Source organism: Mytilus trossulus, chromosome 9 (assembly GCF_036588685.1).
Source record: "Mytilus trossulus isolate FHL-02 chromosome 9, PNRI_Mtr1.1.1.hap1, whole genome shotgun sequence".
Classification (NCBI taxonomy): domain Eukaryota; kingdom Metazoa; phylum Mollusca; class Bivalvia; order Mytilida; family Mytilidae; genus Mytilus; species Mytilus trossulus.
In genome coordinates this window covers 35924379-35943955 of record NC_086381.1, presented here as the reverse complement: position 1 = coordinate 35943955, position 19577 = coordinate 35924379, and the positions used below count along the sequence as shown (strand labels likewise).

Genomic DNA, 19577 nt, shown 5'->3' with positions numbered 1-19577 from the left:
ATATAGTAAATTGTTATAAAGAAACCGCAATTTCGCAAAGTTATATTGCTAATAAATAATTATTTTAGAACATCATATCTTATAGTCAAGGCCCGATAACATTAAACTAAACACACAGTAAGCAATTTATGTTGTTAAAATTTGACCCCTTCTCCAGTTAGTGGGGAAAAAACAAATATAAATCAAATTGTTGGTACATTTGCTTTTTGGATAACATCCTCACCACAACAATGAACTTAATGTAAAAAGGATCTTCATTTTAACAGTGCATTAATTTGTTCAGAGGTAATTGTGATAATTAAGTATGGAGTTGCTCTGCACGAATTTTATATTTAATAGGTTTTGTTTTGTTGCTTCTTGGAATCATTGTATTACATTAACCTTCATTTAATATCACACTATAATTGTATTACTTTGACCTTTATAGCACTAGAGCATTTATTTGAGTACAACATATTTATAACTTCAAAACACATATTTAAAACCTTTATAATTTTAAAGCTCTATATTGATTTAAGTTGGACACTAGAACATTATAAAAAAAATACTTCCTACACTTGAATTTACTGGATTTCGTTTTTTCGTTAAATCTTATTATTTTCTTCTGTTGTTTTGTATTTCTGATATCAAGGTATTGTTTTGGTTGACTTCATATCATATATTACTAGCAGAAATGAGTATGCTGATGAAATTTATAGCAGATTTTAAGTTTAGTATGAGCCACACTTTTTTTCTCAGAACTAGGTTTAAAATAAGTTTGTATTTTCAGCACATGTAATCAGAAACATTTACAACAAATTAAATACCATTCAATTTAGGTTCAGTGAACACAATGAATTATGGTGACAGAGTGACCGGGATGTATAATTGAGAATCGTATTTACAAGTTGTTTGACAACTATCAATATTTTAAATGTAAATTGACCATTATATTTATGTACATAAATCTAGTATCATCATACAATATGTACAAACGCACAAATCCGGTCTATCAGCATCACTCTTTTGAACCAGCAAGATGGATCCTTTGAGTATAAAGTACATATGGTGTCACTTTGTTCATCATTAATGAAAAGCATTTGTAGTCCTTCAGTGTCTGCCACTACTTTGAAGAACTATAACAATGACACAATGTCAGAATTTAATCATTACCCCACGTCTAGTCATGAGGAAAAGAATCTTCTCACTTTAGAAGTCAATAATTTAATAAAAGACTGTGGCATTAGTGTATGCGATACATTTGCATACTTAAAATAATTCAATGGCTGTGCTATCACTTCCATCAACGCATTCAACAGTTTCCTGTCCTGAAAAATAAGATTTATAAAATATGAACAGTTTACTGAAACAACACTTTAAGCTAAAACTCAAAGTATCGATTAATTAACTTGATTAAGAACACAACATTAATACAGACTACTGAAATGCTATATATCATACCTATTTATCTTTCTTTTTAACTGTTATTGACAAAAGTGAAACATTATTCGATTATAATGATGTTTTTTTTCAAATTCTATAGGTTTTTTTTAGAAATTCTTAGGATTATCTCAATGCTCTTCAACTTCTTACCTTATTTGGTCTATTTTTTAATTTTTTTAAGTGAGCGTCACTCATGAGTGGTTTGTATACTTTTAGTTTGGTATGAGTGATGAGTTAATGACTTCATATCTTAATATGATTAAATGTTTGTATCAATGATTTCATACGGCCTATCGAGACTTACCCAAAAGTCATAAAAACAAACTTTATTTTTCAAATTTTATATATGGATAACATTATGTATTTAATTCTTACAATTTTATTAGCTTATTTAGTGTTGTATACCAGTGTCGATTCATCAAGTTCGTCCCTTACCTTTAAAATATGTTGGTGTTGATATGAATTGTATAGCCTACCATCTTTTACAATGTCTTCTATAAGCGGTTGATATTCCTCTGCAATGGAAAACAATGTTTTAGTCCAAATTTGTTATTGGAAAAAACATATCATATATACGACTAAGAGCGGACAGTATCACAGTATGACTTTCTTTCTTATAGTGCAGTCAACTTCCTATATAAAGAAGAAGATGTGGTATGATTGCCAATGAGACAACTATCCACAAAAGACCAAAATGACACAAACATTAACAACGATAGGTCACCGTACGGCCTTTAACAATGAGCAAAGCCCAAACCGCATAGTCAACTATAAAAGGCCCCGATAAGACAATGCAAAACAATTCAAACGAGAAAACTAACGGCCTTATTTATGTAAAAAAATGAATACGTTTTTACTCCCCTTGACAAGGTTTGCTTTCCTATTGTTCTTGTAAAAACATTTGAAAAAACATGACGCGCATGCGTTTCCCGAATAGTTTGTTTGAAAAAGATATAAGAACAGACAATAAAATTAACAAAGATCTACTTGTCTGAGGGTGTTAGAGTCTTAGTTTCTTTAAAATAAATTTCATGAGTTATAACATGAAACTTTAAAGTTTTCTGAAAAAATATGCCAGTACCAAAGCACTGACCTGATTATATAATTAGGGACTATCAATCAACCAGTTGTAGTCAATGACATAAACACACTATACATGATCGTTTTTATCATCTTTCCCTTACTGTGTTACCTTATTTGTTGAATATGCATTTTTCTTAAAAAAAAAGAAATTCATGTTAATAATAATATTTATATGTACCATTATAGGTTACATATGGTATAGAAAATCCAGCTGCTGTATTTTTGCCATCGGATTTGAACTGAATCCACATCCTTTTGGATCTTGAAGTGAAGGCAATCGGTCGTTCCTTGGTCTCGCATGCCTCATATGATGTTAGAGAAGATGGCTTTTCTGCAAATAACGATCACTATTATTACTAATAACTAAAAATCTAAAACACTATTCATATGTATGCAATAATAATTAGAATTGGGTTTCAACTCTTCTATCTTTTTGTACTTCAAATACAAAATTTACTAATCTTTACGATAATCATTTTCATATTGCTAATGCAGCAATTTTTCTTTATCAGGAATATGATACATTTCCATAATTTCACTATGTTTGAGCTGTTTCTTTAAAGGACTTTCCACGATGATTTTCTTTGAGTTTGGTATTTTTGTAATTTTACCTTTTACCATTTATTTCTTTTACTTTAAAAGTCTTTAATATACTTTAAAACTTTGATTTTACTTTTTTTTCTATGAATCTGATTAAAAGGCAAATACTCCATCGTTTTTAGTAAAATTATGGTGTCTTCTCCAAAATGATAGTTGTTGTTTTGACGAAACGTGCGTCTGGTGTACTAAATTATAATCCTAGTACCTTTGATAACTATTAATACTATCATTTAAAAACACAAATATATAAAAAAAAAAAAAGCCATCAGCTGTAAATACTTATATTTATAGTTCAAAAATATTCAAAGGCAACTTATTGGTGCTATATAGATGTGTTTTTTTTTGTGTGAACAGATACGTGTATACAATCATGGAGAAAAATGCACATTGATAAAAATAAAATAGTACAAAGTTTTATGAATGATGCTAAATGTGGATTAGGATCTGTTAGCTATTCCGTGTATATTATATCGCCTGCGGTTTTGCTAGGGGTTCTTGTTGCTCGGTCTTTATTTTTCTATGTTGTGTCTTGTGTACTGTTGTCTTTTCGTGATTTTTTTTTGTTTGCTATTGCATTGTAAGTCTCCTGACATAAGTTTTTATACATATTGATTATCATAAGATTAGAATCTTCAATGACGTTTTCGAATAAAATAGGATACAGGTATTTGGAAAGGTTTATTATAGCAATAGCAATTACTTGATTGTCTCATTACTAAGATGTCACCGCATTTGTCTATCTGTTGCAAAAATACTTCTGGAATTATGACAAGGATCCTTCTTTTCTTCCCAGGTTTTATTCTCCAAATACATTCTCTATTGTTTGGATAGTTTCCTGGATAATTCGGACTTTGGATGAATCCATGAAACTTTCCAATGAGTCCACCACATGCCGCGTCTAAAAGAAAAATAATATTAAGCCTGAATTTAAACAGAAATAATTGAATGTTGTTATATTATATGTATATTGAGGCAATGAAAACGATATTTATCAATTAAAAATTGTCACATTATAAGAATTTCAAATTTTGCCTTTTTATGAGTGATTTAAAACACAATTTTCATGCGAAATAAAACAGTTTGCAAAATTCAAAACAAAAACGTTATTCGATTAGTTTCAAGACTTGAACTTCTAAATTATAATTTTCAATTTATAAGCTGCTTTGTTTCAATACTCACTTTTACATTCTGAAACATTTGTGGTTGCATCTTCATCTGTAATGGTATCACCAGGACAAGCTGTGCAATAGTTCTGGCCATATTCCATCTGATAACTTCCTGTAGGACACACTTTACAAGTGTGTGTTTGTATGTCGTAGAAATGGCCTGGTGAACAAGTAGCTAATGAATAGAAAATAATAACAATGATCATTTTGAAAAATTTCTTATGTCAATTAAAACTATTAATATACTTTTTTATATTTGTGCAACTACTTTTGTACTCAGAAAAACTGTACAAGTCCTTCGTATGGTTTTTTTTCTGTATCTGAAACATCAACAGTAAGAAACTAATGTTTATTCGTATGGATAAATTCAAACATTGATGAACATCAAAACTACATTGCATGTCGATAATAATTTGTACTTACCTTTAGTAGAGCATTGTTTGAAGCTGCGTGATCCTAAACCTGTAGTTTCCAGTCCTCCTCCGCAAGGAACACACCTAAGTCGACCATATTCAGACTGATAGAAGCTTTTTGGACAGTCAAGACAAGGTAACATACCATCTTTGGAATACGACCCAGGTTGACATAAAACTAAAAGAAAAAAGACATTTCACTTAATTTCAGACTGTATTATTATCAAACGAGTTTAAAACTAGTTCATCTCGTGATTCCTTTCAAATTATTAATTTTTCTTTAAAAAAAATTATATATCATACTGAAATTTATATCAAGATTTAACGTTCCAATATGTAATTTTCTAGTAACTATAGTATAATTAGTCGTACGTGTCCATTGTGTTATGTTAACATACCTGTACATTGTGTTACGTTGACAGCTCCAAGTATTCCTATACCAAGTTTGACTTGAGGACATAAATTACACAATGTTTGTCCCTCTTTATCTTGATAAGTTCCTCTTGGACAGATTTTACATTGCTTTTGTTTCTTGTCAAAGAATGTTCCAACACTGCACGCCACTAAAATATGATAATCAAAAACATAACTAGGTGATATATCATTTATTAATAGTCTTAAAATTTAGGTTACCTGATTTTTTTACCAGTGTATATTTTAAATTGTCCGTCCTCTAGTCGTGGAGTTGAATAATCTATCAACCATGTTAAGGGGAACATTTAAACGTTATCAATCACCAGCTCAGGAGAGGAAACTTAACAATATTTGCATTATTTTTGTGTATGGTCGCTTTATTTCATTACCGTCTATATATTTGCATTTTTCTTGCTTTAAATAATGTTCTGTATGGAGTAGTGACAAAACTCATTGTTTTGAAAGAGGCGAATAGTACATCGGATGATTAATGAAACAATGTGTTCTGTTTATTTACACTTATGTGTAGTGTGTTTCAAGTTAAACATTTTCAAATTTTTAATTTAAGATTAATTATTTTAAAAAACACATATTATCCAAAACAGGAATAACACTTGGTCTAAAATTCTAAACAACCCAATCCGTGTATTTATTCTAGCATCATTGATTTAATTCGTACCACGTAGAAACTTAACGTTAACACAAGATGGATTGTATGAATATATGCAATTCTATTTATCAATATTTTGAAACTTTGGTTTGCACATACTGTCAATTAAATTTCCCATTTGGACACATGCGCAGATATGTAAACAACATGGTTTAGTTTAACCCGAATAGTCTAGTTGTTATTCCGATAATTCAAATCATTAATAGGCGAGTGACATTTTCAGAACAGAAGCTCAGTTAGTGACTTTTATGCACCTAACACACTGATGAATCTTTTTATATGTTATAGTATAATATCTGAACTTTTTTTTGATCGGTCGTAAAAAAATCGTACGGTGCAATTTTTGTAAAAACTTAATTAAAATCGAGAAATAATTTCAAATTGAAAAATTACCAACAGTGTTAAAGCCTGAACAATTATTTCGCATGGCACACCATCAATTATAGTAAATACTAACACATTTAAGGTAAAATATGTGTTATTATACGTCGATTTTGTAGAAAGTATCGTTTTACCTATAACAAGGTGAAAACGGCAAATTGACGTCAATTATCGCCAAACTATGAACGATATGCAACTAAGAATCAGAGAAACGTTAGCATAGTACTGTGTAAAGTAAAATTAACTAGATTACTTTATGCTCTATATAAGTCAATAATACTACAAAAGTGTTATTCTATCAAATTTTTATAAATGACCTTTGACCCTCCTTCAAAAAATGGAATCTACACTTGTTTTCTTTCGAATGATTTATAATATAGCTGTGTGTTGGGTAGGTGCATTTAAAATATTTTTTTAGGTTTGAATGTCACTCGCCTATAAAGACAACTTTTAAAACAATCACAGTATTATTATTTTGACCAATAAATGCTCCAATTTTTATGTGTTTACAAAGATAAAAGTGATATACTTTACATTAAAACATGAGAAACGACAACACTAACGATAGTGATTGTTTTTCCTTCCTTACTAATAATTTAAACAAGAGGCTGTCACAACAACAGCAAACCGGATTTATTAACATTTATTTGTGTCCTGGCAATATCACAAGAACCATTACTGGTGATTGGTGAAAGTAAAAATCGTCAATATCAAATTTGACCTCTATTTTGTCATCAGTATCAACATACTAAAATTTGAAAAACTTAGATTGAATGGTTCGAGAGTAAATGCAACAACGTGAATGGAAACACCATTTTACGATCTTTCAAGAACCATAACTCCTGAACGGTAAAAGTCAAAATCGTCATTATTGAACTTGACCTCTATTTTGTCATCAGTAACAATATGTTAAAATTTGAAAAGCTTTGGTTGAATGGTTCATGAGAAAATGCACGGACACGACTGGAAGCATCATTTTTCAATCTTTCAAGAACCATAACTCCTGAACGGTAAAAGTCAAAATCGTCATTATTTAACTTGACCTCCATTTACTCATCAGTAACAACATATTAAAATTTGGGAAGCTTTGGTAGAACAATTTTTGCGTAAATGCACGGACTGCCTGGAAACGCCATTTTACGATCTTTCAAGAACCATAACTACTAAATGGTAAAAAGTCAAAATCATCATTATTGAACTTGACCTCTTATTTGTCATCAGTAACAACGTATTAGAATTTGAAAAGCTTTGGTTGAATGGTTCATGAGAAAATGCACGGACACGAATGGAAACACCATTTTTCAATCTTTCAAGAACCATAACTCCTAAACGGTAAAAGTCAAAATCGCCATTACTAAACTTGACCTTTATTTAGTTGTCAGTAACAACATATTAAAATTTTAAAAGCTTTGGTAGAACGGTTCATGAGTTAATGCTCGGACAACATTTGATTGCCGCCCGCCCGCCCGACCGGTAGCCCGACCGCCCGCCGAGCATCCCCAAATCAATAACCGACATTTTTGTCACAAAAATCCTGTTAAAAATGATGTTTAATCATGTGTAAAAGTCGGTGTCAAGAAATGGCACGGCAGTTGTTATGTAAAATGTAATACACAGAAAGGGATACGGCATACAACAATTCAATCATTTTACCGCCGGCAGTAAAGGCTTTCAGAAGTCTTAAAGTGTTCTTCCACCAAAAAGCCATATAGACCAACGAATTAGCAAAACTTTAAAGTCGGGCCTCGGTGGCCAAGTTGTATATGTAGTTACTACTTTAAACACTTTCTACAAATAAATTTTGTTCAAGGTAAACACGGTTAAAATGGTAACCAAACAAGTTGGATCGAATTAAGGGAATACGATACAGCTTCGAACCCGTGTTGATTTTTTTACGAAATTTGCACACAAGTTTTTTTTTATTTTAGCAATTCAAATATGTAATAAGAAATATACCTCAATGTGCTACTTTAAGAGGCGAAAATTTTAGACATTTACTAAAACTTTCGGTATTTTTGACATTTCTATCCTTTGATAGACTTACATATTTTTTTTTATTTGTACAGATAAACACAAACGGATTTATGTAGAATCATTGTGAAAATCTTCTTTATATCAATATGCTCTTCAAATGTACAACAGTTCATTGGAAACAATAAAATCATTAAGTATTGTTTTTGATAAACAAAGTTTCAGTATTTCATGAATGAAACGGCTTTTTTGTTGTAAATTTATCAAATTTTCAATGTTAACTTTTTCATTAAAATTGGTACATATAATCGTATAACGAAATCAAACCTAATGCTTTTTTTTAAAGATTGGTCATTGTACTTGTTTTCAAACTCGATCAGTTTAAAGCATTTAAAGAAAGTCGAAAAATGCATCTTTTTCCCGATTTGTCAAAATTTAACGTTAGCAACGTCATTACCTTCCCTATTACTGTATCAGATGCCCTTCACTTCGAAAAGAGTGTAACATTAAGTGTCAGCAGTGTAAACATCCCCTGTTATGATAACAAATAAACAATAAGTTATAATTCTATGTATAACCTCAAAAACTTTTTTGCAGAGGAGGAGTCAATTTACATAACAAAAAAAAATATTTCTATATTTGTAGATATATTTTTAACTTACCACATGCTTCCCCGACTAACAAGAAACCGTCCGAACAAGAGAAATCCACCTTTTTCTTAAACTTTAAAGACTTTTTAAGAATATACCGATCAGCATTATCATATCTACAATATAATTTAAATTCGAATAACTTTAAACCACTTGGCAGTATTCATATGATATGTAAATTATGTCGTCAATGTACGTATTTTCATCCTAGATTACTAGTTATAAAAGCATGTGTTTCTATGTGTTTAAATGGATTGAACTAAAGAACAAAGGCATATACTAGTTATGAAGATCATGAATTGAATGTACCACAATACGTAAGTATCACTCACACAAAGTGTATGCATAACTAATCATACGACTCGAAAATCTGCTAGTGAGTATACATATCAGACTAATGATAAGCTATGAAGACTGATAAACAGAAACTGGTCTATATTTGATTTTAAATAGTCACCTAGTAAAGTTTGATTAGAGTATTCAAGTTTAGCTGTAGAAAAGTATCAAATCGCGTGCTTAATTATAGCACAAAGTTTGCATCGCTCGCATGGTAATGTTTGACTATATAAGTACACTCTCCTTTATAGGAATGCAAATCTACATCGCACATAAAAAAATTGATTTGGAGCATGTGGAAAAAATAAACAGGATGCATAACTTATACATATTGCTATCAATGCCTTTATAATTTTTCGCAATTCCAATACTTTCATATTACTAAGTTCGTTATTATTTACCTAAAGAAAAAATCTTTCTTATTTGCTGCTTTCCTCATCTTTTTCAGTGCTTTCTTCATTCGACGTTCAGTCCTTTTTGTTGTACATGCAGCATCACATTTTCCTAAACATTAAAATGTTTTTTTACAAAAAGAAATTGATTTCGCACAATGATATGGAATGAACTCAATCCCTGTATTACTTTGAATTTTTCGAAAAACTAATTACATTCTTATCCCAGAGTAGATTATCTTAGCCGTTGGCACAACTTTTTGGAATTTTTGGGTTCTCATGCTCTTGAACTTTGTACATGTTTGGCTTTATAACTATTTTGATCTGAGCGTCACTGATGAGTCTTATGCAGACGAAACGCGCGTGTGGCGTATCAAATTATAATCCTAGTACATTTAATAACACCCATGGGTCGATGCCACGAAAAACTAAGGATTTTCTTATCCCAGATTTTATTATTACTCGATTTATTTCACTTGACTGGGCGGAGTTTATAATAAACCAGTCCATCTATAGATAGGTGTATTAGGATAAACTCATCAAAGAAGTGTCAAGTAATTCTTTTGTAAATTCCTTTGATGACACTGATAGGTGGTTAGAAATCAGTAATAATTATAACGGCAATCATCCTTATCACACACATTTTTAAATAGACTGTCCTTATGCAAATTAAAACCTAGCTCCGCCCGATCAGTTAAAATCACATTGGTAATACCTTAGTCGTATTTGGCAAAGCTTTTAGGAATTTTGTGTCCTCAATGGTTTTCAACTTTGTACCTATTTGGCTTTATAGCTATTTTTATCTGGGCGTCATTGATGAGTCTTATGTTTTTGATGCAACTGTTATAGAGAGGTTTAGCTAACTTCATGAACAATTGACTTTTTAATTATCATACATTTTTCTTATCTCATTGACACATGTATGTGTTAATCATATAATATAAATGTTGTATAAACATCTGATTAATAGAAGAAACAGGTGGCAATGATTTTGAAAACCAATATATACCACAAACAAAACTACAGATAAAATTCTTACATCCAGTTTGTTTTGAGTTCATTTAAAATATTTAACCAAAGTTGGAGATCATATTTTCCTTTAGTTGACTGGATACTTACAACCACATTATATTACATTTCTGTTAATAGATAATGAGTTTAATTACAACCACTGGTTCAATGCCACTGCTGGTGGAGGGTATTACCAGCCCAGTATTCAGCACTTTTGTGCTCACATGAATCATCATTGACATAGTCATATTTATAAAATAACTGTTTACAAAACTTTCCAATTTTTGAATACTAAGGCTTTTCTACATCAGGAATATATTTCCTCAACTGAGTTTGACAAAATCTTTAGGAATTTTGGTTCTCAATGCTCTTCAACTTGGTACTTTATTTGGCCTTTTTGACTTTTTTGGATTCGAGCGTCACTGATAAGTCTTTTGTAGATGAAACGCGCGTCTGGCTTTAATACAAAGTTCAATCCTGGTGTATATGATGAGTTTATTTACTCCTTTAAAAGGTTCCTTTAACCCTAGATATAGTGTGCCTTAACAGTATGTGGTCCATTTTTCTCATGTTTTGGTGTTTCAATGGTCTTTAACTTCGTTTTTGATTTGTCTTCAAACTGTTTTGAATCAAGCGACATCTATAAGTCCATGTAGACAAAACGACCACGTTGGGCGATGCAAATTATATATATATGACCTTTGAACACCGGAATACTATTGATGCCTTTATTTACCTTTAACCGGCAGTGAATCAATTTCCATTTCAAGTTCAGCCGCCACCACAGCCTGCTTAGCTTTTTTATATTTTCTGAATCTCTTTGGGAGTCTAGCATTGCAATCAATCTCAACAGTATTCACATTACACGTCTGACGGCAATTATACTTTTTCTGTTCTGTAATACAAAACATACATATTGATGATTATCTTATGAAAATGTATTTGAGTCGAGTTTTGGTCTTAAAAATAGTTTTTCACACAAATTTCAAATCAAATTATCGATTGATTAAACATTTGAAAGTAGGATAGGAATTGTAAGAGAGATACTCTTGAGATAGATACTTACAATGTTGGTTTAAATGAAAAAAAGAGCCTCCTTAATTGAAACCAATCGTCTACAACCACACACTTTTCCTATAGAACTATAAATTACATACATTCAATTAAAGAAATGTATAATTCTTCAAAAATTATTTGATTCTTTATATCATTCATCAGATTATTTTACTTTACAGAGCTCAGCACTGAGAAGTATAAACTCATATTTGAAACTTATACACTTTGTTGCATTACTAGTTTATTATAAACGTTTTTAATCACTTTTTAGTATATGGACAGTATTTACCGTTTAACTGTTGCGTTATATTCCTTCTTATCAGCTCACGTAAACTTCTCCTTGTTCGACATTTGTCTGCCACAAACAAGAATGTGACAGTTCTTTTCAATTTTGGTCCTTTTATAGTTTCTACAAACAAAATAACTTTTTAGACGATCTTTTTCATTTCTCTTAATCATGAATTATATGTTTCGCACATATATGTACTAGTTCTACAAAAGATTGGCAATATATCTAACTGTTTAATCCTGTTTCAGTCATACTAATATAAAACAAATAGGTAATTATAATTTTTATCAGGAACTCTCAACCCGAATATTAAAAACTCATGACCTTATTAGACCCCAAACAGTTAGAGAGGTATATGACCAAAAACGGACCTAGCATTTGATGTCAATGGTGCTTGAAACAAAGTATGGATTTCTAAAAATAAATGTCAATTATTTAGCAAAAAGGAGTGAACCAAAGTATATCCTAACATGTGTTCCTTCATAACAAAGTATTATATAATAGCATGCAATCTTTTTTTTAATCAAACCACTACCAGAAAAGAATACCCTTTCTTATCATGCAATACTTACTGGAACAATGAGGAAGTGACGTAACAGTTGAGTTACCAAATTTCCATTTGAATTCTGTATTAGGACCACATTCTAGTGCAAAATTGTCTTTCGTTGTAGCTGATTTTGCCGTTCTTTGACATTGAAAGTCGCATGTTTCTTTATCTCCTTGTTTATTACAGTTTAATCGCGAATTACTCGGTTGTGTCAGTTTATCACATATGTTGTTTGCTGTAATAAGATAACAAAAAAATGTTACATAACATTTAATATGTATTGCTTTATCAGACCATAGGAAAGTCAAATCCGAAAAGGATTAAATGTTTGCTTGGGGAGACATATTTTCTAATTTTAACATTATTTCCAAATTATTTTACAGCAAATTTCAATCAAACTATATCCGTACTATCTTCTAGAACTGAGGTATTGACAAATGAGCTGGAGTAAGCCCCATGGAATAACCAGCAGAGGTGTCGACCCAGTTGTATTGATAATATCAACGGTGCCAATTTAACGTTACCTGATACGCATTTCAGCAAATTGTGTCTATTCGATGATGATCAAGGCCTGAATATTTGAAATTCAAAACATAACACACGTACCAGGGCTGATAAAAGAAAAAAGTTCCAAAAGTTTAACCAAATCTCTACAACAAATAAAATCGTTGCATCAGGGTGATGTGTTATTTATGAGTCTAAATGCCCCTCTTTTATCATAATTTCAACGATTTCAAAAAACTTTTAACAGCAAATTACAAAATATCAAACAATATCAGTATTTGTTTGACAAAACCGAAGTACTGGCTATGTTGTTGTTGAAACTTACGGATGCAATCCTTTCCATTTACATGTAGTTTAAATCCATTTCTACAACTACATCTAAATCCACCTTCAGTATTCTCGCAGTTATTTTCACATCCACCATCATTAATGGAACATTCGTCTATATCTGTAATTACATCAAAACTTATTTTATACAACGCAAATGCATTGGATAAAATGATACACATTTGTTTTCTGGCCTTTCTATAATTAAAGCGAGAATATTCTTCTTGATCATACGAGTTTCGCATGTAACAGTTGTATTCGACATTTAAGACAAATTAGGGTATTAAGAGAGTAAAAAGAAGCGAAAGATGGTTGAATTACAATAAGGATCAAATCGTTCGTTAAAAAGAATAACAATCACTTTTGGTTTAATTCAATCGACAGATATCATATTCTTTTGCAATGATCTTGTATTACAATCACTAATGTATAAATACAAAGAAAAATGTTGGTCTAGATAAATTTATCCTTAAGACAAAAACAGTTAAAAGGGGCCATGGTAATTGTTTCCCCGACTTCGTGACAAAACAGATATATCAGAACATTCTTAATAAAACTAAACTATCTGAGTTATCTCTCTTCATTAAACAAAACTTCTGAAATAATTGAATCACAGAAGATATATCATGTACATGTTAAAAAGGTCACTTTCTTTATATGAATTTGTATGCGTGTCTTAACTCAAATGAATAGATAAACAAACAAGTTCAGTTTTTACCTCAAAATAAGCTAATTAAATTTTTTTTAAATACCGTTCATTGCGGTCATAAACTTTCCAGCAAGACGAAAAACTCCTATTGTAATGCAAAAAAGTAAAAAAACACAAAACGATCGACTAATACAGTTCTGGCTCGTGTTGATTATAAACATGAATTACATTTAACCATTGCTATCTATTTTGGGAATACATTAGTAATAGATCATTTCAAAAATGGTTTTACAACTGTGCGTTCATTATTTATATACCTGCATCTTCTCCAGGTTATATCAATGGGGAATCAGCTTTATGAATCCTACCTGCACAATGTGTTATTCCGTACAGTTGATACCCCTTGTCACATTGACAATGATAACTTCCAGGGGTATTGACACACGTGTGATCACAGGTACTGTTTACCTCACATTCGTTTATATCTGGGGTGCAAATGGAAAAACAATATCTCAATTAATACTTTTACAAATAACTAATCTAATTTATAAAGGAAGTATGCAGTTACAAAAATAAAGACAAACATTTCACATCTTCTTACATAAACGGGTAATATAAATGTTTAATCAAGATTTGAATACAAATAACAAACACACACAAAACTAAAAGTATAGCCTATATAAAAACGCACTCATTTATGAACCCTTACCCTTGTTAGTTAGTGGAATTTCTGGTAATTTTTCGTTGACTTCCAATGCGTAAACTAAAATTGTGAATTTGGTTAGAATATTTGGCAAAGTTCATCTTTTCTATATAATTGATATGGGTATTTGTTTATAAAAACTTATTCTAGCATTTCATTTGGTTGAAATAATATTGAAATCAAAGAAAACACTTTTTTTTATCAATAGTTACTGTTAATGAAATTTGGAAACAGAAAATGATGTACCCTTTAAAAGTAAATGTTTATCGTATTATCGTCGTATTACTGACGATAAGATTATTCCATTACTACCATTTTGATAACTTCTGAACATTTTTGTAATAGAATGATGTCAGAATCTATTTTAATTGTTAGCGAATTTGTATAGATGAATAAAATCAAAGACATACCTACACAATTTCGCTGATTTATTTCAACTTTGAATCCTTTAGGACAAACACATTCATAACTACCAACATTGTTCACACACTGGTGGCTACACTCGCCGTTATTTATTTCACATTCGTCCACATCTGTATTGAATAAAGGCAACAGTAATTTACCGCTGTTCGAAATTCATCAATCGATTGAGAAAAATACAAATCCGGGTTACAAACTTAAACTGAGGGAAACCCGTCAAATATATGAGAATCACTATTTATTATTCATATACAGAAAACTTCGTCGAAAAAATGCTGGAAAACAATGAAAAAATCTAATCGTGCACATTTCAAACTGTCTCATTTATTTATCTACGGCAAGGTCTATAAAAACAAATAAAAATTCAAGATGCTCTGAACAATTTATTAGTAAGACCTTTTAGAGACTTTTTGCTTTCATGCAAAGAATAACAGTACAAAGAGGAAAGTATAGTTTTTTTGGAAAACTAGTATAAAAATTAAAATCACAAAAATACTGAAATCCAAGGGAGATTCAAACGAAAAATCCCTAATCAAATTACAAATTCAAAAGCTCAAACACATCAAACGAATGGATGACAACTGTCGTCATATTCCTGACTTGGAACAGATATTTACTTATGTAGAAAATGGTGGATTAATCCTAGTTTTACTTGTACTTGAATGACAGTCGCATCAAATTCCAGTTACATTCAGATCATTTTTTTATATATTTTCATTGATATCTACTGAATATACAAGCCTACATGTTTCTCAGTCTCTTACCTAGACACGTCCGTCCATCTTGATGAAGTTTATAGCCTTTTGGACACGAACACGTCGGACCCTTTTGAGAGTCAGTACATTTTCTATCACAACCACCATTGTTTACTTCACATGTAGCTAAATAAGGCAAAATTCATAATTAAAAGAAAAAAATAGAGAGATTTAACAAATGAATGCATACGAAAAAGGTATTTATCTTAAAAAATCTAAAATGAAAAATAAAGAGAAAATCTATGAGTTTTCATTTAAACGTTCTTATTTAAGCATGTTCAGATTTATACTATTCATACTATTCTGTTAAATGTTGATTCGTTAAATGCATCATCATAAGAATACATGATTGAGACCAAAACTTCAGAGTGTCAAATAAGTTGGTCCTATCAAAAAGATAAGATTGAATTATTCTTGTAAGAAAAGCCAAAAAAACAAATGATAGCTACATAGTTATAGGAATTAAAACATCATATGTTAAACTTAGGCTACAGAAATTTACCAATGCTCAAAATACCTACCGACACAAGTTCTTTGGTCACTCATCAGTAAATATTTAGGAGCACATATACATGCCGTACCCTCTGGTGTAACAGTACAGTTATGTTGACAACCACAATTTCCAGCAGAACATGTACCTAGAAATAGTTTTAACACATGAAAAAAAAGAAACAATAAGTTGCTTTCTTTTTCTGAGATATGTTTATACTTCATATAATTCATCCCGACAGTACATGAAAGAATGCTTTGGTGTATTTTTTCTAAAAATTATGTTAGAATAAGATGATTTTGAAAAAAATATTAACTATTTACGTACTTTCCTAACAAGCAAATGTATTATTTTTTACAATGGCCACGAACATTTAAGAAAGATTGACAATACTTCCACTTTTACACGTATATAGTATTCGTATAAATATAAGAATTTGTCAAAGTTTGTCAAAGAAACGTTCTTGTTTTATCCAGACACTAATGGTGTAGATGCTTGAATCTACAGGTCGTGCATACATCAAAGTAAATTATCAGCAAATTTTGCCACAAAAACAGAGGTTTTCACTATTTGAAAAATGTATCTTTCTAGCTCTCTCGCTATCTATTTTTAAAGGCGAATTATTCTCACGTAAGCAGTGCTTGCCATCGGAATGTAATCTGTAACCTTGTCTACATCCACATATACCATTTGTCTGACAGAAATGTTCACATTTCAATCGGTCCTGACACCAACGTCCAACTATTAAAATATAAATATTTATTACACTGTTGTAAGGAAAAGCGTCTTGATAATTCGATTTTCCATTACGCTTATAAGGAAAGCTTTTGACTTGGATGGATAGTTGTCTTATTTCTTATTGATACTCATATCATATCTCTTAAAGCTTCTTGATACCTATATATACATTTCAATATGTATTTATATAGCCACTGTATACAAAGTTCTAGGGACTTTAATGGGACTTTGACGCTCACCTTAAGATATATGAGAATACTTACTATGGCCATTGTTTAACAGGTGAGGATAAGAATAAAGATCACGACTCAAATATTTTGTCCTGTTGATGTAATATTGATGATCATAAGTTATGTTTATAGTTTCTATATATTCTTTTGGTGTGTTTGTTTGCCAAAAACACAATCAGAGATACTTCAACATTTCCTGTAGTACATTTTGCTTATCTTTTAATATTGAAGGGCTCAATTTTAGATAAGGAAATATATTGATAAGTGTTAGACAGGTCTGTACACTAAAGGCAACAGTATTAGATCTGCAAATTCTCTATAACCATCTCGAACAACTGGGCAGTATAGAAAATAGATTTCATTAGTCGAGTAATGTCTTTTTTAACTTGCTTTATCTAGGGTTGTAACACCATGATGTACTTATTATATCAGCTATGTTTTGTCTATCGTTAAGGATGGCAATGCTACTTTTCATGACATCACAATACATATATCATTGCTGCTTCAAGACATATTAGCAATGATAAAAAAAATGTCCTGATTTGCATGTTACTCTCAAAAACAATAAATACATGTGTAACAACTACATGTTATCTTGCATTCTACTAACCAACGGGTTTGTTTGTTTTAAATTTGTCAACTCTTTTTAACAAAATCAATTGTCAGTGGAAAAGAAATGCGGAAACGTGTTATGCAAATAAACTCACATTGGCAAGATTTGGTATCTGCTGGAGATAAGGAGTAGCCAGCATTACATCTACACTCATAACTTCCCATGCTGTTAACACACTGGTGCTGACATCCACCTTTGACCGTAAAGCATTCATTCTCATCTAAAAGGTAACCGAACCAGACAGATGAATTAAATAATTAAACGAAAGTTTGTAACAAAAATTTATCTTTTAACAGATACTTAAGTATCTCTGAATGAGTTTTATGCAAAAAAATCTATTTGTTGCAGAAACAATGATTTGGAAAAAAATAAGTCCTGCAAAATTTATATTTTGTGTTAAAAGCATGAAAAACTATTTCAGTACAGCTCTTATCTCATAACCATGTTTCATTCATATAAGATGAAAAGTTGGTTAATACCATAAATTGTATTTTAAATTTTTAACAGATCAGAAGTATTTAGAAGAGGCCAGATTACACTTAATATTATACAATCATGTCATTTTGCATTGTTTTCAATGGAAGTGTTGCAATACTTTTTTCCAGGTGTATATAACAACAACGTATTCAGTAAAGCATTCAAGGACTTTGACTGCAGACAATCCAGAATTCTTAACATGTTTCACCATGAATATCAGATTTAAAACGTGTTCATTATCACTGAACTAGTATATATTTGTTTAGGGGCCAGCTGAAGGACGCCTCCGGTGCGGGAATTTCTCGCTACATTGAAGACCTGTTGGTGATCTTCTGCTGTTGTTTTTTTTTCTATGGTCGGGTTGTTGTCTCTTTGATACATTCCCCATTTCCATTCTCAATTTTATTAAATGTTTTACAGCAATGCCTCTGCTTGTGGACTATTGGTTCCCGTGGGCATCATCAGCAAAAATTAAATGTATGGAGTTTTTAGAAATGCTGAATCTTACCATGTATTGAGTGATTATGAATATTGGATCATAATAAGTAAATGTCTAATTTCAAACATTTCAGTTCTTTGACCTCATTCATTTTGTGTCACAAACCTATGCCTTGCAAATATTCAATCGCAATCCAAATTTGCAGCTGTTTAAAGCTTAAATGTAGTGTCCGTACTAGCTCAACTGTCCATGGTTTGACCTCTGCAGGAAAACCCGGTTTACTGATACTCTCACAGCCTCTTGTTCGTGGTTGTATAATGGTTTTTGTTCGCTTACATGTACAAGAGGATACCAATTTTTCCGTCTGTCCGTTATTAAACAATTTGTACAATACCTCAAATTTACTTTGACAAATTCTCTTATTCTGGTGAGTTTTATATAAAAGAAAATGGAAGAATTATACGGTTCATATATTCTGTATTTTGACGGCCTCTGATCCGTTGTATCCGTATGGCATTTTAATGGTTCACTTACTTACTCAACTCGGGTCAACATTAAGTTATCGGAATAAATAAGATTAACAGGAGTCACATGACCTTGCTCTTTTATCATGGTTCAATGTTAAGTTTCCATTATCATACCACTTTCTCTGGGTAAGGTCTACTCTATTTGATATATAGTGAACATGAATGACGGAGATGTGGACTATTCTTATGCACTGATATTGAGAAGATATAACTAACTTTCCAAAAGTGCTAGAAAGTTATAATTTTTGTCGTATTTCAGTTCTCAATGTAGGGTCCTTAATCGAAAAATGCCTTTACCAAGTCA

At 31.1% G+C, this 19577-nt stretch overlaps 1 protein-coding gene across 1 annotated transcript; it reads right to left on the bottom strand.

Moving 5' to 3' along the window:
• Positions 1–769: 769 nt before the first annotated feature.
• On the bottom strand, positions 770–18084 carry LOC134684581 (signal peptide, CUB and EGF-like domain-containing protein 2; the record flags this gene model as incomplete). The annotated part of the gene is made up of 19 exons (XM_063543876.1): positions 770–1307; positions 1858–1937; positions 2684–2836; positions 3806–4003; positions 4285–4446; positions 4695–4862; positions 5083–5247; positions 8783–8886; positions 9508–9610; positions 11246–11404; positions 11855–11974; positions 12427–12636; positions 13231–13353; positions 14250–14366; positions 14995–15117; positions 15769–15885; positions 16281–16397; positions 16880–16990; positions 17925–18084. Coding segments are annotated over 19 exons (2634 nt in total), but the record flags the coding sequence as incomplete, so codon positions are not given.
• Between the last annotated feature and the right edge of the window lie 1493 nt (positions 18085–19577).